Genomic DNA, 20,006 nt, shown 5'->3' with positions numbered 1-20,006 from the left:
AGTAAAGTTTATACGAAACGAAATTGATTTGAAAACTCTTTAGGTTTGTGATTATATATGCAAAAAACCGTAATACGTTTAGATTTTGAGTTTTTGTTACTATATTTTAATATCAGTTGCGTTATGTTTAATTTGAAGACTATTTAGACTTTTATTGTAAAACAATAACTGTATATATTAATGATAAAAGTTATGACTAGTAGGTATGGTATATAGTAGACAGCTTGTAAGAATTACATTTGAAGTATTAGTATTAATACAGAGTGCATAATTAGATTACACTTATATTTGAAACATTATCAAATATTATAAATAGCTTTTGTTAGGGGTTTATTAAAATAACACCATTCAAATAACTCGATGTTATATTGGATACAAATACAGTGTAACTATATTGTTTTTTATAAGATTATACGTGCCAGCTTTAATTTAAAAAATCCCTGGACGGTAAACTTGTGGGTAAGACGGATATGCTGAGAGGGTTGCACTTCAAAAAATACAAACTTTTCTATTATGTATTAATAATAAGTTTGTTTAATTTGTTTTAACCCTTTTTGTAATTTGATTATACAATTGAAACTTCTTTATCGGCGTTGTAAAAAAATTTACCGTCACATTTTTCTGTTAGGCGCCATGTTTTTCTTGTCCCTACCACGGTTGATTCGAAGAGATTCCAAGCCATTAATTAATAACAAAAATATTTAATAAGGATAGCTATGATAGTAATAATTCTATTACAATTAATGAAATTCTGTAATAATCTTAGTAGTAATAAGGTAAAATGAAATAATTGTATTAATTGTATTCATGTCTATGATAATAAAAGCCTTTTGTTAAACTATATCTAATTTTATTTTATTTAACCAATTTCTGTAAAGTTGCATGAAGTAGATCATTTTTCGAAAAATAAGGTCATACAGAAGTTTCACTTCTTACGAGTGTACACTAGTACACGCACACATTTTTCCAATTAATTCATAATAGGTCTCACCGTTGCAAACAAAAAAACACACTTTATCATTTATGATATTAGTATGGATATCTTTTCCAGGACATCACGGCGCATCGAAAGCTCGTGGTTGGCGTGGCAGTGTTGCACCAGCAGATGTTACAGCGAACAACTCCGTAAGCAATGTCACAGCACAGCTGGGAGGCACAGCGTACCTCCACTGCCTTGTAGGGCACTTAAATGAACGAGGGGTAAGATTTAAGCTATTAAAAACTAAAGTTTATTGAAATAAGTTTGATGGAAAGTAAGAACTACGACTGTCCACCAACCTGTTTTCACAGTATAACATCGTGAGGAAGCATGTTCTGATCGTAAAATTATCTTTATACACGTAACATGATGTTTGTTGAAGCCTACTTGGCAAACACTGAAAGAAAAGAAGTACGTGTACGTTGCCGACCTTTAAAGGAACAAAAAAACTATTTTATTAAGGGCATATACTAATGTTTTAGCTATTTATATTAAAATTCAAATATAATATCCGGACATTAATAGATGTCAACCGTAAAATTACAAATGATTTTTTGTAGTGAAATTTTTTATGGCCTTCGAAAAAAAAATACCGTCACATTTTTCCGGTTACGCGTCATGTTTTTCCGTTACGCGCCATCTTTTTCTTGTCTACCACGGTCGATTCAAAAAGATTCGAAGCCATTAATAACAAAAATATATAATAACGATAGCTATGAAAGTAATAATTCTATTACAATTAATGATTTTGTGTTATTATCTCAGTAGTAATAAGGTAAAATTAAATAATTGTATTATTTGTATTCATGTCTATGATAATAAAAGCCTTTTGTTAAACTTTATCTAATTTAACTTTATTTAACCAATTTCTGTACAATTGCATATAGTAAATCATTTTTCAAAAAATAAGGTCATAAAGAAGTTTTACTTCTTACGTGTGTACACTAGTACACGCACACATTTTTTGTTTATATTTAATTATTCACAGTACAATAAACTAAGCTTTCTAGTATTAAGTGGCCAGCACAGTTGATATTACGATATCAAACAATCAAATTTTCAATACTATTACAAAATTTGTGAGTTCACAGCATGAATACATCAATCAATCCAAATAGCCTTTCATTCAAACAAATTGCTGTCACAATATTCCATATCTCGAAATTCTAAATATCAAGTGGACGTATGCGATATGCAAATTGTACTGCAAGTCAGATTGTAATTGTGCCAACTTGCCAGCTATGAGCTTAGCAAGCGTTTTACAGCTGAAAATTTTATATAACTAGAATTCATGCATTCCGGTACTAACTGGTTACAACTGGTTACGTATGAAACTAATTTTATGAGTCACTCAACTATTCTTCATTAAGGTTCGTGTAAATATTTGTAGTTTGTTTCGGATTTTCAGTGTTTTGTGGTAACGGATTCTGCGCAATATTGTTATGCATTGTAGACGTTGCGTAAAAAGTTTATTAAAAAACTTCCTAATTAATTTTATATTATATGATATTGAAACATGTTCAATCAATGGCCTTCAACCGTTTTAGGTCTGAACCTCAGATTTCTATATCTGTTTCATGATCATTTTGATAATCGAATAGGCAAGTAGGTGATAAGCCTTCTGTGCCTGACGCATGCCGTCGACTTTTTGGGTCTAAGGCAAGCCGGTTTCCTCACGATGTTTACCTTCACCGTTCAAGGTAATGTTAAATGCGCACACAGAATGATCCAATCCATTGGTGCACAGCCGGGGACCGAAACTTCAACCTGAGGAAGGAAAGTTGCACGCTGAAGTCACTAGACCAACACTGCTCCTGTTGAAGGTTTTAGTGATGTAGATTCTAGATGTATACCTCTTATAATGTATTTTAATTTCTTGTCTGATTAATTGTCTGATCGTTGCGTTAGTAGCCAAATTTAAGAGTTGTGTGTGTGAAACGTGTAAAACATAGATTAATGGTGGTAATCTTGTGTCAAGCAGTAGCATGTCTGATATATTTTAATAAATTTTATATTCCTAATTTTGTATAAAGAAAATTGTTTAGGTACTTAATATAATTCACTAATATTTGCGTCATTAAAGATTTTAGATAAAATAGTATCACTATTTAAAAAAAATTAGAGCTCCATAATATGCATATTATCTATAATCTCTCTACAAATACGCATCTAATACACGATACACCATAATACTTGAATTACCAGCCGATATCAAAGCCCTTCAACCTTTTGCAGATAGACTTCAGATTAATATTATTATTATTTTTTAAACTTAATTAGTGACCTTGCGATGGTCCCGCTTCCTAACAAGGAAGTCTCAATTATAATAAAACTATTGGTGCATTGGACGGATCAACGCGCGAAGACTTATCCAAGCTAACACTAAAATAAAAAACATACCTGAAGCCATAATCAATTCCTTTTTTAATCAAATAAACCTACGAATTTCACGAATACGAATACAGTTTTTCATTTTACAAGCGGAGTGCTGAGTGAGATGACAATATATTAATGGTCTATTTCCTTTGCAGCAAGTGTCCTGGATTAGAAAACGCGACTGGCATATCTTGAGCTCCGGGAAGTTCACCTACACCAATGATGAACGGTTTCAGGTAAGATTAGTGAGACACACATATTAAGGTAACTGATATTTTATATTATTTATGAATTTACATTTACATTTATAGAAAAACAAATGACATAAGAATTATAAGGGATCCAACGGGCGGCCTTATCGCTAACAAGCGATGTCTTCCAGGCTGTGTACTAATAAAAAAATATATGGTGGGCAAAATGCAAGTTGTCCATAAACGAATCTTTGAACAAAATGTATAAACACCAACCTTAATCAAAAACAATCCATTTTTTTAAGTAACTTTAACTAAAAAACGAAACTCGCGGTTTCATGAAGTGCAATGCAGTACAGAAGAATAAGAAATACTAAAGTCACGATTGACAAGGATAGGATATGGTTAAGAAATGTTTATGTAGAAGATTTTTAAAGGATATGAGGGAGGTAGCCCGTCGTATGGAGTCGGGCAGCCTATTCCACAACTTAATGACGGAGATAAAAATGATGAGCTGTGAGATGGACAAGATTGGTATAGACATATATATATGACTGATATTTTAATGTGTAAGGTCCTTATTAAAATGTATATCTTTAAACCCGTTAAGCCTGTCTTATCTCAAGTTCTTGAAACTAAGTTAGTCGGAGTACTAGGCATACAGAACTAAATGTTGCGAATGCGAATAAATTAAAAAAAATCAACGTGTGTGCTGTATTCGATTTAAAAACCATCGAAAAATTGTGTGTAGCTATCAAAATCGAATTAAGGAAATTCGAAAACTATCCACGTTTTTATTTTGAAGTATAAATTTAGGCTAAAATAAACAATAAAATAAACTTATTTTACCAAATAAAGTTTAAGAAAGATGACGTAATATTAAAGGTGGAAATCATGGAATCAAATAATAGTAATTTACACAGAACACAATGAAAATGAATATATGTATGTATGAGTTGTTTTATCACTAATAAGATTCTGAGAACAAAAATATAGAAATCAAAAATACAATATTTTTGCATCATGAACGCATCTCACTTTCACACCATCACATAACCGAATTAGGTATTAGTTACATGTATTTAACTTTTTTTAATGTACCTTTCTAAGTTTAGTAAATGTTTGAATCTTTTTGTGTATATTATGTATTCTATCTTTGGCTATATCTTTAGTTGAGTGTTTTGTTTCACATACATTATACATAATAATTTATGAAAGGTAGATGTAGGTAAAAATTAAATATTTCGTAAAAATGTAATAAGCAAAGCTTGTGATATAATAAGATAATGATATCAATTCAGCGAGGTTGATGATGAAACCAACAATAGGTTTAGTTTGTTATGTTATTTAATTATTTTTTATTTGTGCTTATACTAAGATGCTGCAGTCAAATATACCGTCACTCGCAAGGTCGTTAAGGTCGTTCTTTTTTGCAAAAATAATATACAAAATGTAATAAATAAAATAGCTATGTATATTCGTAACTTAAAAATAATACGATCTTTAATTAAATTTTAATAATTTAGCTGACGTTCCAAATATGAAAAACTTGCCAAACGCGCTAAACAGACCCTTTGCTACACACAGCACTGAAAAGGATTTTATAACATTAAGCTATAGTATAGTTAGTCAAATTAAAACAAATCTCCAGCCATTGCAGTTGCAGAATAAAGCGGAATTCTGCTGAAAGTATTATTCTTGATCCAGATTAGCGGCTTAGTGAATATGCATGAGGTCCCACTAGCTAAGTGGAGCGCCCTGAAAACTTCCTCGATATTTTCATATGTAAATTTCCGTGGTAGCTAAGAATAGCCCATTATAACTTTTTATTTGCTAATTAGCCTCCCAAATGATACACACATTCAAGGACGCAATAATCTTAATTAGCTTGTTAATAAACACGCTGAAGCCACTGGGCCAACACTGCTCAATAGAGCATTTTTTTATTATTTTTTTTTTATTTATTGTATAAGTGTTCTTAATATAAAGGAAGTTGATGTGGTGGAAACACAAACTGTGCACAGTAAATACTGAGGTCGTAGGTTCGAACCCGGCTGTGCACCAATGGATTTTATATGTGCGCATTTTAACATTCGCTCGAACGGTGAAGGAAAACATCGTGAGGAAACCGGCTTGCCTTAGACCCAAAAAGTCGACGGCTTGCGTCAGGTGCAGAACGCTGATCACCTACACTTGCCTTATAGATTAACAAATCATCATGAAACAGACACAGAAATCTGAGGCCCAGATCTAAAAAGGTTGTAGTGCCATTAATTTATTATTTATCTTTAGTTAAGTATAAAGATTTATTATACTTTTTTTAATAGTAAAGGAATTTTAAAATGGTTTAATGCTACAATAACACATTGTTTGATGTAAGAAGACTGTTTAAGTGAATGAAATTGATGTGTGATTTTTTATGAAGTATTTTTGTTCCAAAAGCTTTTTTTAATAACAAAAGCCGTGATTGAATATTATTCTAGCGGACCCGACAGACGTTGTATACACGTCTTATATACAACAAAAATCTAATAATGTAAATCATTCTCGGCAAAATTAATAACAAAATTTGTCCAGACGTTAAAGAGTTTAATTACGGACACGCACAGAAGATTCATATATATACCAGCTGCTTATTTGATGTATATATAAATAGCCTAGATACCGACTGTGGCGCCATCTGTCATAGAGGCTGCAAATCAATAGGGGAGTTCAGTGACATAGACCTACCTACAGTAGAATAATATATATAAAGATAACGAGTTGGACTTTTATCGTATATATTTTATTTACATCACACGTGATGCTTTTGCAAAACAAAACAACACGATGGAATGTTATATAATAATTTAATTTGTTTACAGAAAACCGTAACTATGCCTCAGTCAGAATTACGTTTAAAAACGTAAATTTATTAACTCATAAAATTCGTACTAATCTGTCGATTAGGAAACCGCTAGACAACCATTCGTAAAATCTGTTTTTTACTTGGCAATCGAATGCCTGATATTTACGATATTTTCCTTAACCGTTCCAGTAAGTGTTAGATGCGCAAAGGATTTTCTATTAGTGTAATCCGTGAATCGAAATAGCCACATTGCTAATCCTGCTAATTCTTCACTCCATTTAGTACTCATAAACAACGATACTCGTAACACCTTTATCGATAGTTCCAATAGGGAGATTGAAACGGAATATTAGTGGATGCCGTGTCGGATATCCAATGTAAAATTTCATAGCTAAAACTTTCGCTCACTCATTTTATTACTCACATTCATCATTTTGCCGGTAACAAATTTGACGCGGTAACTTATTTAATATGAAATTGGAAGTGACATTTTTACTAAAGGTGATTTTATATAAATAAAAACGTGTGAAACTTGTATTATTTAGACAAAATATTAAGCAAATCATTTACAGTGTTTCTGTAGGAGTTGTTAAATGTTAACTGTTAAAGCTATTTAATTTTTAATTAGGTTAACCGTAAATCCCAATTAGATGATACTATACTTGATTTAATTCGCAGTTAACTAATCGGGCATTAAGTTTTGTAGCAGATTTATTTAAATTATTAAGTAACTAATTTTTTTTTAATAAAGGCACCAAAAGATCCAGGCAAGAGGCTCTTTCTGGTGATAAGTGATACTGCTGCCAATGGATCCTATCAATGCCAGAGGAATCGCGGGTGTGTTGCCGGCCTTTAAATCTACGTCTAAGGACTATAATTTCAATACCTGTGAAATACGGTTACGGAGTATGGGACACACATTTGTCGGTATCATTGGTATCCTTCTAAGGTTTTGACCTGCACACTAGCCCGATGTTGGCTTCTCCAGAATGGAGGTCATGTGTGATAACCAATAAGTCGTTGTTTCCAAGATAATATTAAAAATAACGCTTTACACTTGACTTTCCCCAAGGCTTTCTCGTTCCATTTTCCTTATGTTGCCGTTTGTATGAAAGAAAGAAACTGACAGTTTTTATTTTATGTGGAATTCTTCTCGGAATAAGAATCAAGGAAAAGTTAAAGAGTATTTACTTTGTTTCTTTAGTGTGTACGTGTTTTTTATATAAAATTGATTTATCTTTCAAAAATTTGCGCAAATGGTGCTTCAATATCAATCAATAACAGTCCGTAAAGACCAGCAAGGCAGAATACGAAGTTCTACAACTAGCTGTCCAGAAGAATTTCCAAACCAATTTCCGTAAAAGGTCGGCAGCGTACTTGCGACCAATGTGAGTGTGCATGGGTTAGCCAGCCCGGAGGCTCACTTCATGTTAAGTGATACCGGGCAGAAGCCGTGTTTGCCCCCTGTTGTATAAAAAATATATATTTTGTTTAGACGCCGAGTAAAACTAATGCGTCTAAGTAATACTAAAAATAACTATATTTTTAAAGTTTCAACACTAACACTGATTGCCATCAAACAATGAACTTTCAATTAGCTTTGAGAGCTCGTAAAGTATTGATAGGATTCTCCGAAACCTCTTAAGTTAGTTGTCATTAACAATTTTCAACTTACCTGATCTGCCAACATCCTCAAGCTCTCAAAACTTTGCGGTCTAGTACAATTACAAGTATCAAAGCCGTGTTTAAATTGTAAGATTATTTCGACTATTATTAGCATAATATGTATTGTTTGTTACTATTAAATAATAAATAAATAATCGGTGGCGCTAAGATCTTTTAAGTATTTAGATCTTCAACCATGACCTAAAACTCAACGTGGAAATTGTATTACCAAAAATAAATGACAACTAAAAGACCCTCTTTCTTTATTATTCAATAGTTTTAATTTAATATTATTTTGATGGACGATTACTCTATCATTAAATTGCCTCCAATACAATATTATAACTGTATACAAAACAAATTACTGTCACGCGAATAACCAAACCTTAAAATAATACCTCTATAATAATGTATTAACATTTCCAAATTTGTCCATTATTAAATGTAATATATTTTCAAATGTAGAACAGGAGACAATTTTTTTTCAATCAATTAAAATAATTAATTAAATATATTTTATTCATGATATAGGTATAAAAACAATAAGCAACCATAAAATAAAATAACTAACATATATTATTAAAAAGAGTCCCTTTATGCAAGGTTCCGAAGATACTGACAACGTTTCCCCTATCAATAAGTAGACTAATTCTTTGTCCGAGGTAGCTGCCAGGTCTTCGGTATCCCGTGATGTCAACGAACCCTTTTGATATTCAATTAAAAGCCTTATAGCGTTAGGACCCCACGGACCAAGGGTCTCGACACCGAATGGGACAAAATCATATTCGGAGCCCTGTATTTGCAGGCTTTAGCTTTTTCAGCCACATCACAAGCCTCACCAGCTCTGTTGTTGGGAATGGGCCAGTGTATCTGAACAAGTTGCATCCCGTACCAGCACCCGGCCTATCTTCCACGGAATCAAATTCATACCGTCCAGTCTCTAAAACAATTAATAATTAAACAATTACAAGTTGGACACTGGTTCGTTTTAATAGGAGCAGGAATACCTGTGCATGAGAATTTTCAGCTTAATATATTTTTTTTATAAATTGATGTAGTAATCACGAATACTATATGATGACTGTTTGTTCGTGGTTATGTTTAGATTCGCCCATGAAATACTGTTAGTTTTTTCACTTATAGTAAGACCGCATATTATTCCGTTAACTATTTGATTATTTGTGATGTTCACAAAATATAAAAATGTTTTATTCAATCGTAGATATGTATTAAATATGGGTGTTATGTTCGTGGATTTTGTTCTTTCGATAAAAAAACATTTATTTCCAATGGACTGTAGTAAATTTTTCACCTATATTACACAATTATCTACTTCTATCTAATTATGGTTTTTGCTATGATAACGATGTAAAAAATCTGAAATATCAAAAGCATTAGCTCTCGCCAACTAAGTGAACAAATATTACAAAAACATCATTCGAAATATGTATGCTTCATAAACTACATTAACTGTATAACTTTTAGCATTAATTATAATAACAGCTCGAAGTTTTCTTCATAAATAGTGGTTTTTAATAAAGCTTTATGAAACTGCAATTTCCTTATTGTAAAGTCTATTTCAATATTCCACAGAGACTCAATTAATTAAAGTTTACATCGATACTTTATTGCCATTCTAGATTTAACCAAAGACTGTTGTGTTTTTACCATGTATATTTATATATCTTAATATATATAAATCTCCTGTCACGATGTTTTTCCACAATGGACTTCTATACTACTTAACCGATATTAAATTAAATTGGCACACCGTGATCAGTCTGGTCCAACTTAAGAGACAGGATAGCTTAGATCTTTAATTATAGTCGCAATTTTATTTTATTGCAAATAATTTGTCTACAATTAATTGACAGTCACAATTATCTGTTAACTCGAAACTCGTAAACCGACAAACGTGTCATATAAGCTACAATTCAATATCATGATTACCAGGTGTTATTGAGGCTAAAGTATAAATTAAATTTATTTTGTAGTAAACGAATTACCGTGAAATTCAATTATTTCTAGTTTTTAATCTTTGGTGTTATCATAGCCAACCACGTGTTACTTAGACCGACGTGTAAATCAAATTCAAAGTATATTGACGATAATACAGAAATTATTCTTTGGTGTCACGGTATTAAGGCTAACTAAAACCACATTAAGGAGAAACGAAGTTCGCGGGGGCAGCTAGTAAAAAAATAAAAATCGATCTACAACTCACCAGTGCCCATAGAGTTACATATCCCGAAGTTTTTGTATAACATTTCGATGTCTAACTCCGAAACTCACCATCGAAAAAAACTCACCAACGGTGTCAGAATTGGTGTTGAAGACTACGGTATATAAATTTTAATATACTGTTAATAAAATTGCAGGTTCTTCACGGAGAGGGTTCTGAGGACTGGACTCTTCAAATCAAGTTTGTACAGAAACGAGACAATGGCACTTATGAATGTCAGGTATGGCTTTTTAATATTATCAAAATCCCTAAAAGACTGACTGTAAATCTGAATCTGGATAGTGCTAGGAGCGCAATTATGGTGGTTATAGTTTTAAAGTCCTTTAGTTGAGGCATAGGTACAGGCTTTTGCCTGCATCTTACTGAGATGAAGTATGGGGTAAGGAAACTCGGCCTTTAAGATATTTGAAATATAATAATTCTATTGTATTATTTTGATTTAATAAAATTTAAAATGCAATTATTCATTATAACAATGCATTACAATGTGTAGGATTTAGAAACCGTTTTAAGTGAAACGTACTTGTGTCAGGGTTCCCAGCTCTTCAATAACAAACTTATTTAATTATTCTATAAAAAGATTTTCATTAGTATATGTACGAGCCATGGCTGTACATTTTGCTCACTCAGGCTTTCTTAGTTTTATAAGCGTGATGATTTCCTAAATCGTCGGAGTTACGCCCCGAGAGTATAGCCAGACGTAGGCACTCTCTTTGACTGTTAAGTAGCATTCATTCGCTACATAGCAGTTAGCATTTCGTTATTTCGCTCATGTTCTATTGTTATACGCGAGTGGTTAGTGTAGAGTAAAAAAAAAAATTATTTAAAATACCCCGGACCCAGGAACTGTACAGTACAAAATAGTATAACATAATGGAGCTACATCAAAGGTAGCAAAATAAACACTCCATTAATTACTTGATTCACTATAATTCACTACACTGATTTCACATAAACTGTCCAAATTAATCGAAGAATGCTCGTGTGCATGCTTATACTCGACTCGAACTCGGGCGGATGTTGGACGTAAATTCGTTAACAACAAAATCAACCACATGAGTAACTGGCACATGCGTTAAGTTGCTTATCAACAAGTTCATATTTTATTAAATTAGAATTGAATTAAAAAAATATTGAAATGTGTTTAAAAATACTAAAATACCTCTTACATGTATTGTCTTTAATAAAGATTTTTATTTAACAGTTTTATGTGATTTGTAATAACCATTAGAGTTTAATTAACGAGACGGTAATTCATACTACGTCATCATAAACTTCTCAATAACAAGAATTATCGTATCAGGCCACGTCTAAATTACTGCATCATAAATTACTGTAACTAACACTCAATATCCAAGGCGAGTAATGTCTTAAATCAAATTATGGGTTATCACTGATACTAATCTTGATACCGTCCGACGTTGTTTCTTGCTTAATTAATTGCATCTATACATAGAGCAGTGTTGGCTAATGCGTGCGATACACAATCGTGAGACCATGTTCTGTGAGCATTTAAGACATCCTACGGACGTATATGATAAGAACATCTTAATCACAAAAACCGACGTTTTAACTTATTTCACTTTATTTCCTATAACCCCTCAATGGGGTAGAGGGAGTTTACAGTGAGTCTCGATCTTGTTCGGTCTTGAGCCTCGTATTTCACCTCTCAAAGTCTTTCCTGCTGCCTTTGCCTCATCTGCAACTGTACGGCGCCAGGTTTGCCTGGGACGGCCACGTAGGCGACGTTAATAAGACTTGAATTACTTACGGAGCTTGGGTGATTAGACTTGACCCGATTATTAAACTATAGTAGTTCAGCCGAAGACATCTGTACAAATTATTTTTCTGTTTGTAAGTTATATGTTCATAAAGAAGTTCGTGGATGATTCTTGATTAGATTCTGAGTTTTTTTAATGTTGGTCTAGAACCTAATGGCTTGAGCGTGCTCTTAACACAGGTCATGCGTTTGAATTACGGCTGTATACCAATCCGATCGACAGGGCTCATCTACTGGTCTATTAAAAAGATCGACAGAAGCCCATAAGCAAATTATAACAATTTTCACGTTCAGTCACTCAGGATTGATAAACTGATGACGGAATAATATTTCTTATAAAAAGACTTTTAAAAGGAATTTTATATTACATAGTATTTTCGCAACAAAGGGTTGAAGCGAGAATTCCGATATTTCGTACATTAAATATATTATGGACGTATTAGGATGTTTACAAAAGGTAAGCCTTTTCGATATTTCAAACGAAAATATCTTTGCAAAAGATTGTTCGAAGTGAAAATCGTTCTTAAAACCTAAACGAAAAGAGGCATTATAATTTTGGAATGTTTATTTATGTATTCTTTATATATAGTATAAGAACTTATAACGGATAGGGCCAGGCCAAGGCTCAGTGATCTATTTGAGTCAAACTAACTTTATTCATATATGTTACCAAGTACTTATGAACGTCAATAGAAAAGATGTTAAATTGATTTTGAATGTACATTTACTACCAGATAGCAAGTCAAGGGCGTAGAGCGGGCAAGCATGAAGATGAATAAAAATAGGAATTTCGAAGAAGAGTGTAACCAACTTCCGGCTTAGCAATTACATTAAAATATAATCAAATATGTATAACAAAATCAAGAGAAAACATAATTAGTTATAATAAGCACGACATGTCTCTAATACGGTATTAAACCGAACATAAGGATGCTGGTTTTTTTTGTGTTAATAAGGTTAAGCAGATTAAGTTTTGAGCTTGGTTCTCAATTCCCTTTGAGGCAGATACTTTTATGATCACCTATCCCGAAATAAATTATTATTTTTAAAATACCTAAAATCATTTTGTTGTAGAAACTTTTTGGTGTACTGTTAAAATTTTCGTCTATTTGCCGCGAATTTTCTGTTTGCACAGCATGCAATCTATGATTGCGTCAACAGTACGTGAAAGTTGCGAGATTGACCTGGAACAGCTGAAAATCGTTGCAATATGTTTAATAAAAAAAATTCTAATCGAAAAAATAGGAGTAAAAAACCTTTTCAGAGGAAACGCAAAACTGGACCCTTAATTAAAACTCCTAGATTTTTGATATTCGTCAATTGTTCTTTGAAGAAAAGAACGTACCAATTCTTAAAAGACCGGCAGTACGCTATCATTTATTATTATATCTACTAGTACTAGTATGTTTGTCCTCCTGATATTTCATATCTAATTAGCTAACGTTCTACTGTCATGTTTTGCATTGTATCTTATTTTTTTAATATACCTTGATTTAAATTTTTACTTTTTATTGAAGTTAAACTTCTTTATCGGCGTTGAAAAAAAAATCCGTCACATTTTTCCGTTACGCGCCATCTTTTCCGTGTCCCTACCACGATTGATTCGAAGAGTAGCTCCAGCAGAGTAGCGGACTTACTCCCATCACTAGACAAGACCGTTTTTCTATTAATTGTAAATCCAGTGAATTTCTAAAAAAAGTAAATAATTATGTGTCTTTTTCTAAGTTATTTAAAGTTAACCTCAGTTTTTAATTGTATTTTTCAACACACCACCACGTGGATGTGATTATGGTATTAATTTTTTTCATGTCTATGATAATAAAAGCCTTTTGTTAAACTTTATCTAATTTAACTTTATTTAACCAATTTCTGTAAAGCATATAGTATATATAATTTTTCGAAAAATAAGGTCACAAAGAAGTTTTTTTTATAGAAATGTATTTGTTATATGTAAATAAATAAATAAACATCAGGTGAGCCTCCTGCCTGTTCACCCTATGAAAAAGTCTACAATTAGAACTACTTCATTTACAAAGAAGCAATAGCAGAAAGTGACGTTTACAGGCACATTTTTCCTTTTTTCACCGAGTTTCCATCTATTTCCGATAATTGACTCGCCCGAATTCGTTCACAGTATAAGCCGATTTGACCATGTCGACTACTTTTTCTTATTAGAAAGCCTAGCCTGGCTTTGGTACGTAGTCTAGCTTAGGACTACTCTAACATAGCTTAGTTTTACAAAGAAGAATAGCATTATCATTATTGAATCCATTTCTATTGTTTAACAGCCAACATGAAGGGTGATTCTACAAATTTAATGACACACTAATCAACTTACAGTGTCGCTACAGTAATGAGTTTCAGCTCTTGTTGGTTCTCATTTGTTAAAATTTACATACTATCAAAACCAAATCAAAAGAGTTAATATTTTTATGTAGATAAATCAGTACTACAACCTCACTAGGGTCTGGGCCTGATTTCTGTATCTGTTTCATGATCATTTGCCAATGTAATAAGCAAGTAGGTGATCAGCTATTCGTCCCTGACACACGCCGTCGACTTGTCGTGTCTAAGGAAAGCTGGTTTCCTCACGATGTTTTCCTTCACCGTTCGAGCGAATGTTAAATGCGCACATAGAAAGAATGTCCATTGGTGCACGACCTCAGCCATGAGAGTTCCACGCTAAAGCTACTAGGCCAACACTGCTTTTATATGACTAGTATAATTACTAAGTTTGGCATTTTGTTATACATACATAACCAATTAACATCAATTAAACTTTTCATTTCTGGAACAATTCCTTGAAATTGAACTATAATTGAATATTACATTTAAGATCAATTATTAGATTAAACTATTTTTAACACATTGTACAATCATTGTTTTATGTCTACAGTAGGTATTAAAGATTATATTAGAGATTAAAGGTGCATTTAGGAAAGCATAGAACAATTGGTTATAAATTGGTAACCATTGATACAAATGTATGATAGCGTAATAAAATAAAATAAATAGTTTGTTGTTAAGGATTTTTTTTCATAATAGTTTATACACGCAGTCATACTAGTATCCATAAAAATACTGTAGCTGCCATATATAAAGAAAAGATATTACAGCTTAAAAATTGACATTTTTAACTTACAGTATACAAGTTAAACCTTTTGCGTTTAAAGAACTAGCCATGTTGCAAAGTGTTCTCGGGCATAATACAATATTCATAAGTCTAAATTATTCAACATGACGTGTCAACTTGATACATTTTAATGTTCAACACTTGACTAACGATTAATATATGCTGAGCGCTTTGTTATGATTTAAATTAATGCTATATTTTTTAACCGACGCCATGATGATATGGTTTTCGTTTCTCATTATTTTATTTCCGTATCTATATCCAAAAAAAAATGTTTTACCAAAGTAATACAGAGCTTCAAGCTTTATTTTAAACATATTTTGTATTTTGGATCTCTATCTTTAAGGATAAGTGTCCTGCAAGTCGTAAAAAGTCGTCCTTTGTACAAAAGACAATATATTTTTTGTAAATTAGTTAAGCAAATGCAGAAACCTTTCTGGCAAAAGTTTAATTTTTTACCATATATTTGTAGATTGCGTTATAAGGGACATGGGTTCGAATTCGATGTTAAAATTGACAATGAATTGACAAAGAAAATGCTTCTTATATTTACTAATTTATTTTTAAACGTTTACCGTACGTAGAGGAAAACCTTTTAGAGCCATTAACAGGTGGTAATTAGGTCAGGTGGAAGTTTTAGTCCAAAAAGCGCAAAAACAAGATGATTCGTCCGTCATCATTTACGTTAATATGAATCAATAATCATATATTATTAATCATGTATACAGCGAGATTTATTATTTTATTTATGTACTTATAAATGTAAACACACCACAAATTCCCTTTACATTCCAAAAGCAGGCAAATAAAATTATATTTGTAAAACGCAGCTTCGAATTACATTGATTTGATCCGGCAAATTTTATTCCAAGAGTTTGTTAAAGAGCACGATATTTACTTATGCGCTGTTTCTTCAGAAATATTTGTGTTTACGATAATATTTGAATAGAATTTTCATTATTATGAATATTTTCGTCGGTTAGCGTTGATATCGTAGTGATAAAAACAAAAAAAGGTTTCTTGTATTACAAGCATATTTTGCGCTTTGAAAGGCTATTTCGTTTTACGTTTAGCCGTATTGGGTTAGGATTACGTATTCTTATTTTATCAGATATCAAATGTTTTGTTTTCAACGTGGGAATACATTTCACACGTTCTATTTTGAAATTGGGCTTTAGTCCATATTATAGGAAGATTTTTTTTAGAAGTAGTGTTTTGTCTGGAAGAAACTGATCTTAGCAGTAATCAACTTTTAATGTCTATTTATTATTTCCCCTACTTTGTTATATTTAGAATGGTTATGAAAATTTAAAGTAAATAAATAATAAATGACTTTTATTTGAGAAGTGTGCTTCGGCTATGCAGAAATGTATATGTACAAGTAAAACTTGAAAAATCGTCAGGAAAACAAATACGTAAAATTATCAGTGACATGTGTCAGGTAGAGGAGGCTAATCCTATCAAGGCACCGCAATATATGAAGGAAAATATACAAAACTGTTAGGTCAAGGCTTTTTTGCCGTTGCTTAGATTAATATCTGTTTCTAAATGGTTTTTTAAAATTATAACTACCAATATATACTTAACGGCTCGACAGAATAAGGCCTGTAAAATTACAAATGACCTGCCAACGTCGTTATTACAAATCGCTAGTATTAATATCAATAGTTGCTTGAAAAAAAACCCGCTATATCGAGATTGTAGTACTGGAAACTTTGCTACAGATATTGAGAGACATAAATACAAAAACCATAGTATTGCAATCTCCACCAGCGCTGGAAGCAAGAGCATAAAGCGGGAGATATCAAAAAACTATCGGCGCAGATACGGAAATGTCCGATTAGTTATCGACTGATTTAAACTCGTAGACATATTTATTTCCAATACAGTAAAGTTTGAAAACCTAACAACTATCAACTATAAGTGTAAAAATAATTCCGTCTAAATAACATTTCCTTTACTTTTAACAATGTTAAAAAATACAAGATAAATAGATTTTGCGCCAACGTCGCATCCCTATTAAACCCATTTGGCGAGTGTAGTGTTTTATTTATTTTAGCACTTCCATTAGCGTGATCTGAATCCGAGAACACTTGGAGTTGACTTGTTTACTCACTTTTAAAGTAAATTGCACCGCATTAATGCAACTTCAAACAGTCTTCTCATTTAGTTTGAGGTTGCAAGTTACACGCCTTGCTTTCTTAATGTTTTCATTGTACACTTATTTATGTCGGCTTAAATTTTGTATGAAGTTTCCGTGTTATTTATGTAGCATTTTAAGCTTTGAAGATACGCGGAATAGTTGAATTAATATAGATTTTGTTATCTACGTTGTAATTTATTATTTTTGAAAATTCATTAACAAATTATATTTTAATTTTTCTTTCTCTCGGTATTATTTAACCCAAGACTTTTTGTTTAACGGTAACAGACCGTTGAAAACCCACTCTATAAACAATAAGTCACAATTAAAAACACTCAGCGTGTATGTTTTCATTACGGTTTCTATGGCTCTAATTAAAAAGCTACAATGGGCACTAAAACCCAGACAGTCGAATTAAGTTTTCCTGAATTTTCCATTTTCCAAATACAACGTGAAACGAAACAAAAGGCGGTTCAACGAGGCCCTCTGAATTTTTTAGCGCTCAGAGATGGCTCAGCTATTTACATAAAATTATTCCTATCGGGCTCCACAATTCTCACTTGAAACAAAAGAATATTTGCGGTATCCTGTAGGGTTTACATATGTTATACAATGGAAATGTTTTAAGCGATAAAAAGCGACCACAGAACAATATTTCGGCATGAATCAGCTTAATTTTATAGAAAGAGAGATCCTTCCATCCGGAATGCCTTGACGACTGCATGCACGTTTTCCTACGCATTAGTATCCATAGTTATTACGTTAGAATCAGCTGCCAATCAAAATGTTTCAACACAAATGACTAAGAGCCTTCAATAAAGTTTCCCTAAATATTCGTGCACGGCGTGGCATTCTCCCTGAGTTATATCAATATATTTATAATGTTTAAAGAACTTTATTTTCTCATTACAATATTGTATTTTATTTACATGAGAAACATTATGTATATACGAGCGAGAGTCTCGTCCCAATTTTAATCTACTAGAATCACTTTGACATGTATCTTTAATGCCCTTTTGAATTTGTTAGACTCGCTAATATTGCGAATTTTATATGGTAATTAATTAAATAATTCCACACCCTCATACCTAATTGAACATCAAATTATTTGTATGTTGTATTTATATCCAAGAATATATCATAAATAATAAATCAATCCGCTATGCGAACACTGCTGCTTAATAACGATGTATATTGAACTTTAATGAAAGAGCATAATAGATACAGCAAGGTTAATATGGGAAGCGCTTTTTCTTAAAATAAGTTAAAGTTTGGCAACCCTATCAAGGGTCACAGAAAGGGCGACTCTTCAACAAATAACGTGTCATGAATCATCTCTAAGGGTCAGCACAAAGAATCGCTTAGCGGTAGCCGTCTTTGCAAAACATTCTTAATGGAACTATGCTGGAGAAACTTTTGACGTCCAAGTTGTCGTAAATCATCAGTAACAAGATTATAGTGTGGTCGGCACTAAATATATCGTCAAGATATATATTTGGGGGTTGTGTCATGTATAAAATATGAGTTTAGCAACTATATGTATAAATGCGATGTTCCTGAACTACCTGCGTTACTTTGTCACTTGGTTTATTCATTATTATTCTTTGAGGCGATCGATCAGGGGTCGGCCTTCTCTCGTATAGAAGTTTATAAAGATTGAAGATATAATTTAAGAGCTTGACTATTTCCTAAAGTGTGTGCTTTTATTTAAATAATGTAATTTTCATTATTGTTGGACAAATACCAAATTCGTATCGGTTTTAGTACAATTTTGTATGCTCACTAATTAAAACTTATTTTTTCTATTTATATCATCACGCTAAAGTTTCCCAAAGGGGTAGGCAGATACCATGGATCTCAGCTTGCTACGGTCCTGATATACCACTCTCCATCAATCCATTCAAATTCAAAATCTTTTTTTTCATTTAGGTAACACAATGTACACTTATGAACGTCAAAAATAAATATATTAAATGCTTCTCATTTTACATTAACTGCCAGTTCTTAAATCAAGGACATAGAACGAGAAGAACTGGCAAAACACTCTTCGCCACTCTTTTTAATCACCAAGTTTGTTGTTTTACAAAATGTTTGTAAGGAGCTGCAACCATTGCACCATGCTCCACGTGACATTTCTTTAAGTAATTAACTATAATAATAAAAAAATATAAAAGAAAAAAAAAGATTTGTCCTCTATCAGCAGTAAGCATGATAGGTACATTCTCGTGGTAGCAAATACATAGTCAAAATAACTAAAATCACCGCATACACGAATCGAAGCCCGACCAGTCACCACAAGTAGCACCCGTTAACGAGTATGACGCATGGGTGTAGGTATATATACCCGATACAAGTGTATACCCGATTTATCCATCCACGGTTGTATACTACTTGTAAGCTTTCCGTTCATCTCTTCTACATGGCCATACCAGCTAAGCTTTCGTATCTTTGTCATTACGTCCTCTTTTAACCAACACTATAATTATAACTTTTTATGTAAAACCTAAAAGAATTTAAATTAAAACGCTTTTTAATATTTGTTTTTGAATCGTTAGATAATTATTATTACGTAATCGATTTATAATATCTACTCTTGAACAAACGGATACGTCAATGACAAGGGACGCAATTAACCAAGTAATAATACAA

At 32.3% G+C, this 20,006-nt stretch overlaps 1 protein-coding gene across 1 annotated transcript in view; it reads left to right on the top strand.

Annotated features, from left to right (window-relative positions):
* The window catches only part of LOC123716223 (hemicentin-2-like), a 75,280-nt gene that overhangs the window by 50,269 nt on the left and 5,005 nt on the right, over window positions 1–20,006 (top strand). Inside the window, exons 3-5 of the mRNA XM_045671856.1 lie at window positions 1,052–1,200; window positions 3,511–3,591; window positions 10,438–10,521. Coding sequence (XP_045527812.1) covers window positions 1,052–1,200; window positions 3,511–3,591; window positions 10,438–10,521 — 314 coding nt within the window. The remainder of the gene's footprint in view (window positions 1–1,051; window positions 1,201–3,510; window positions 3,592–10,437; window positions 10,522–20,006) is intronic.

This window comes from Pieris brassicae, chromosome 11 (assembly GCF_905147105.1).
Source record: "Pieris brassicae chromosome 11, ilPieBrab1.1, whole genome shotgun sequence".
Lineage (NCBI taxonomy): Eukaryota > Metazoa > Arthropoda > Insecta > Lepidoptera > Pieridae > Pieris > Pieris brassicae.
Note: the sequence above shows the minus strand (reverse complement) of the source record. Positions and strands in the feature narration are given on the sequence as shown.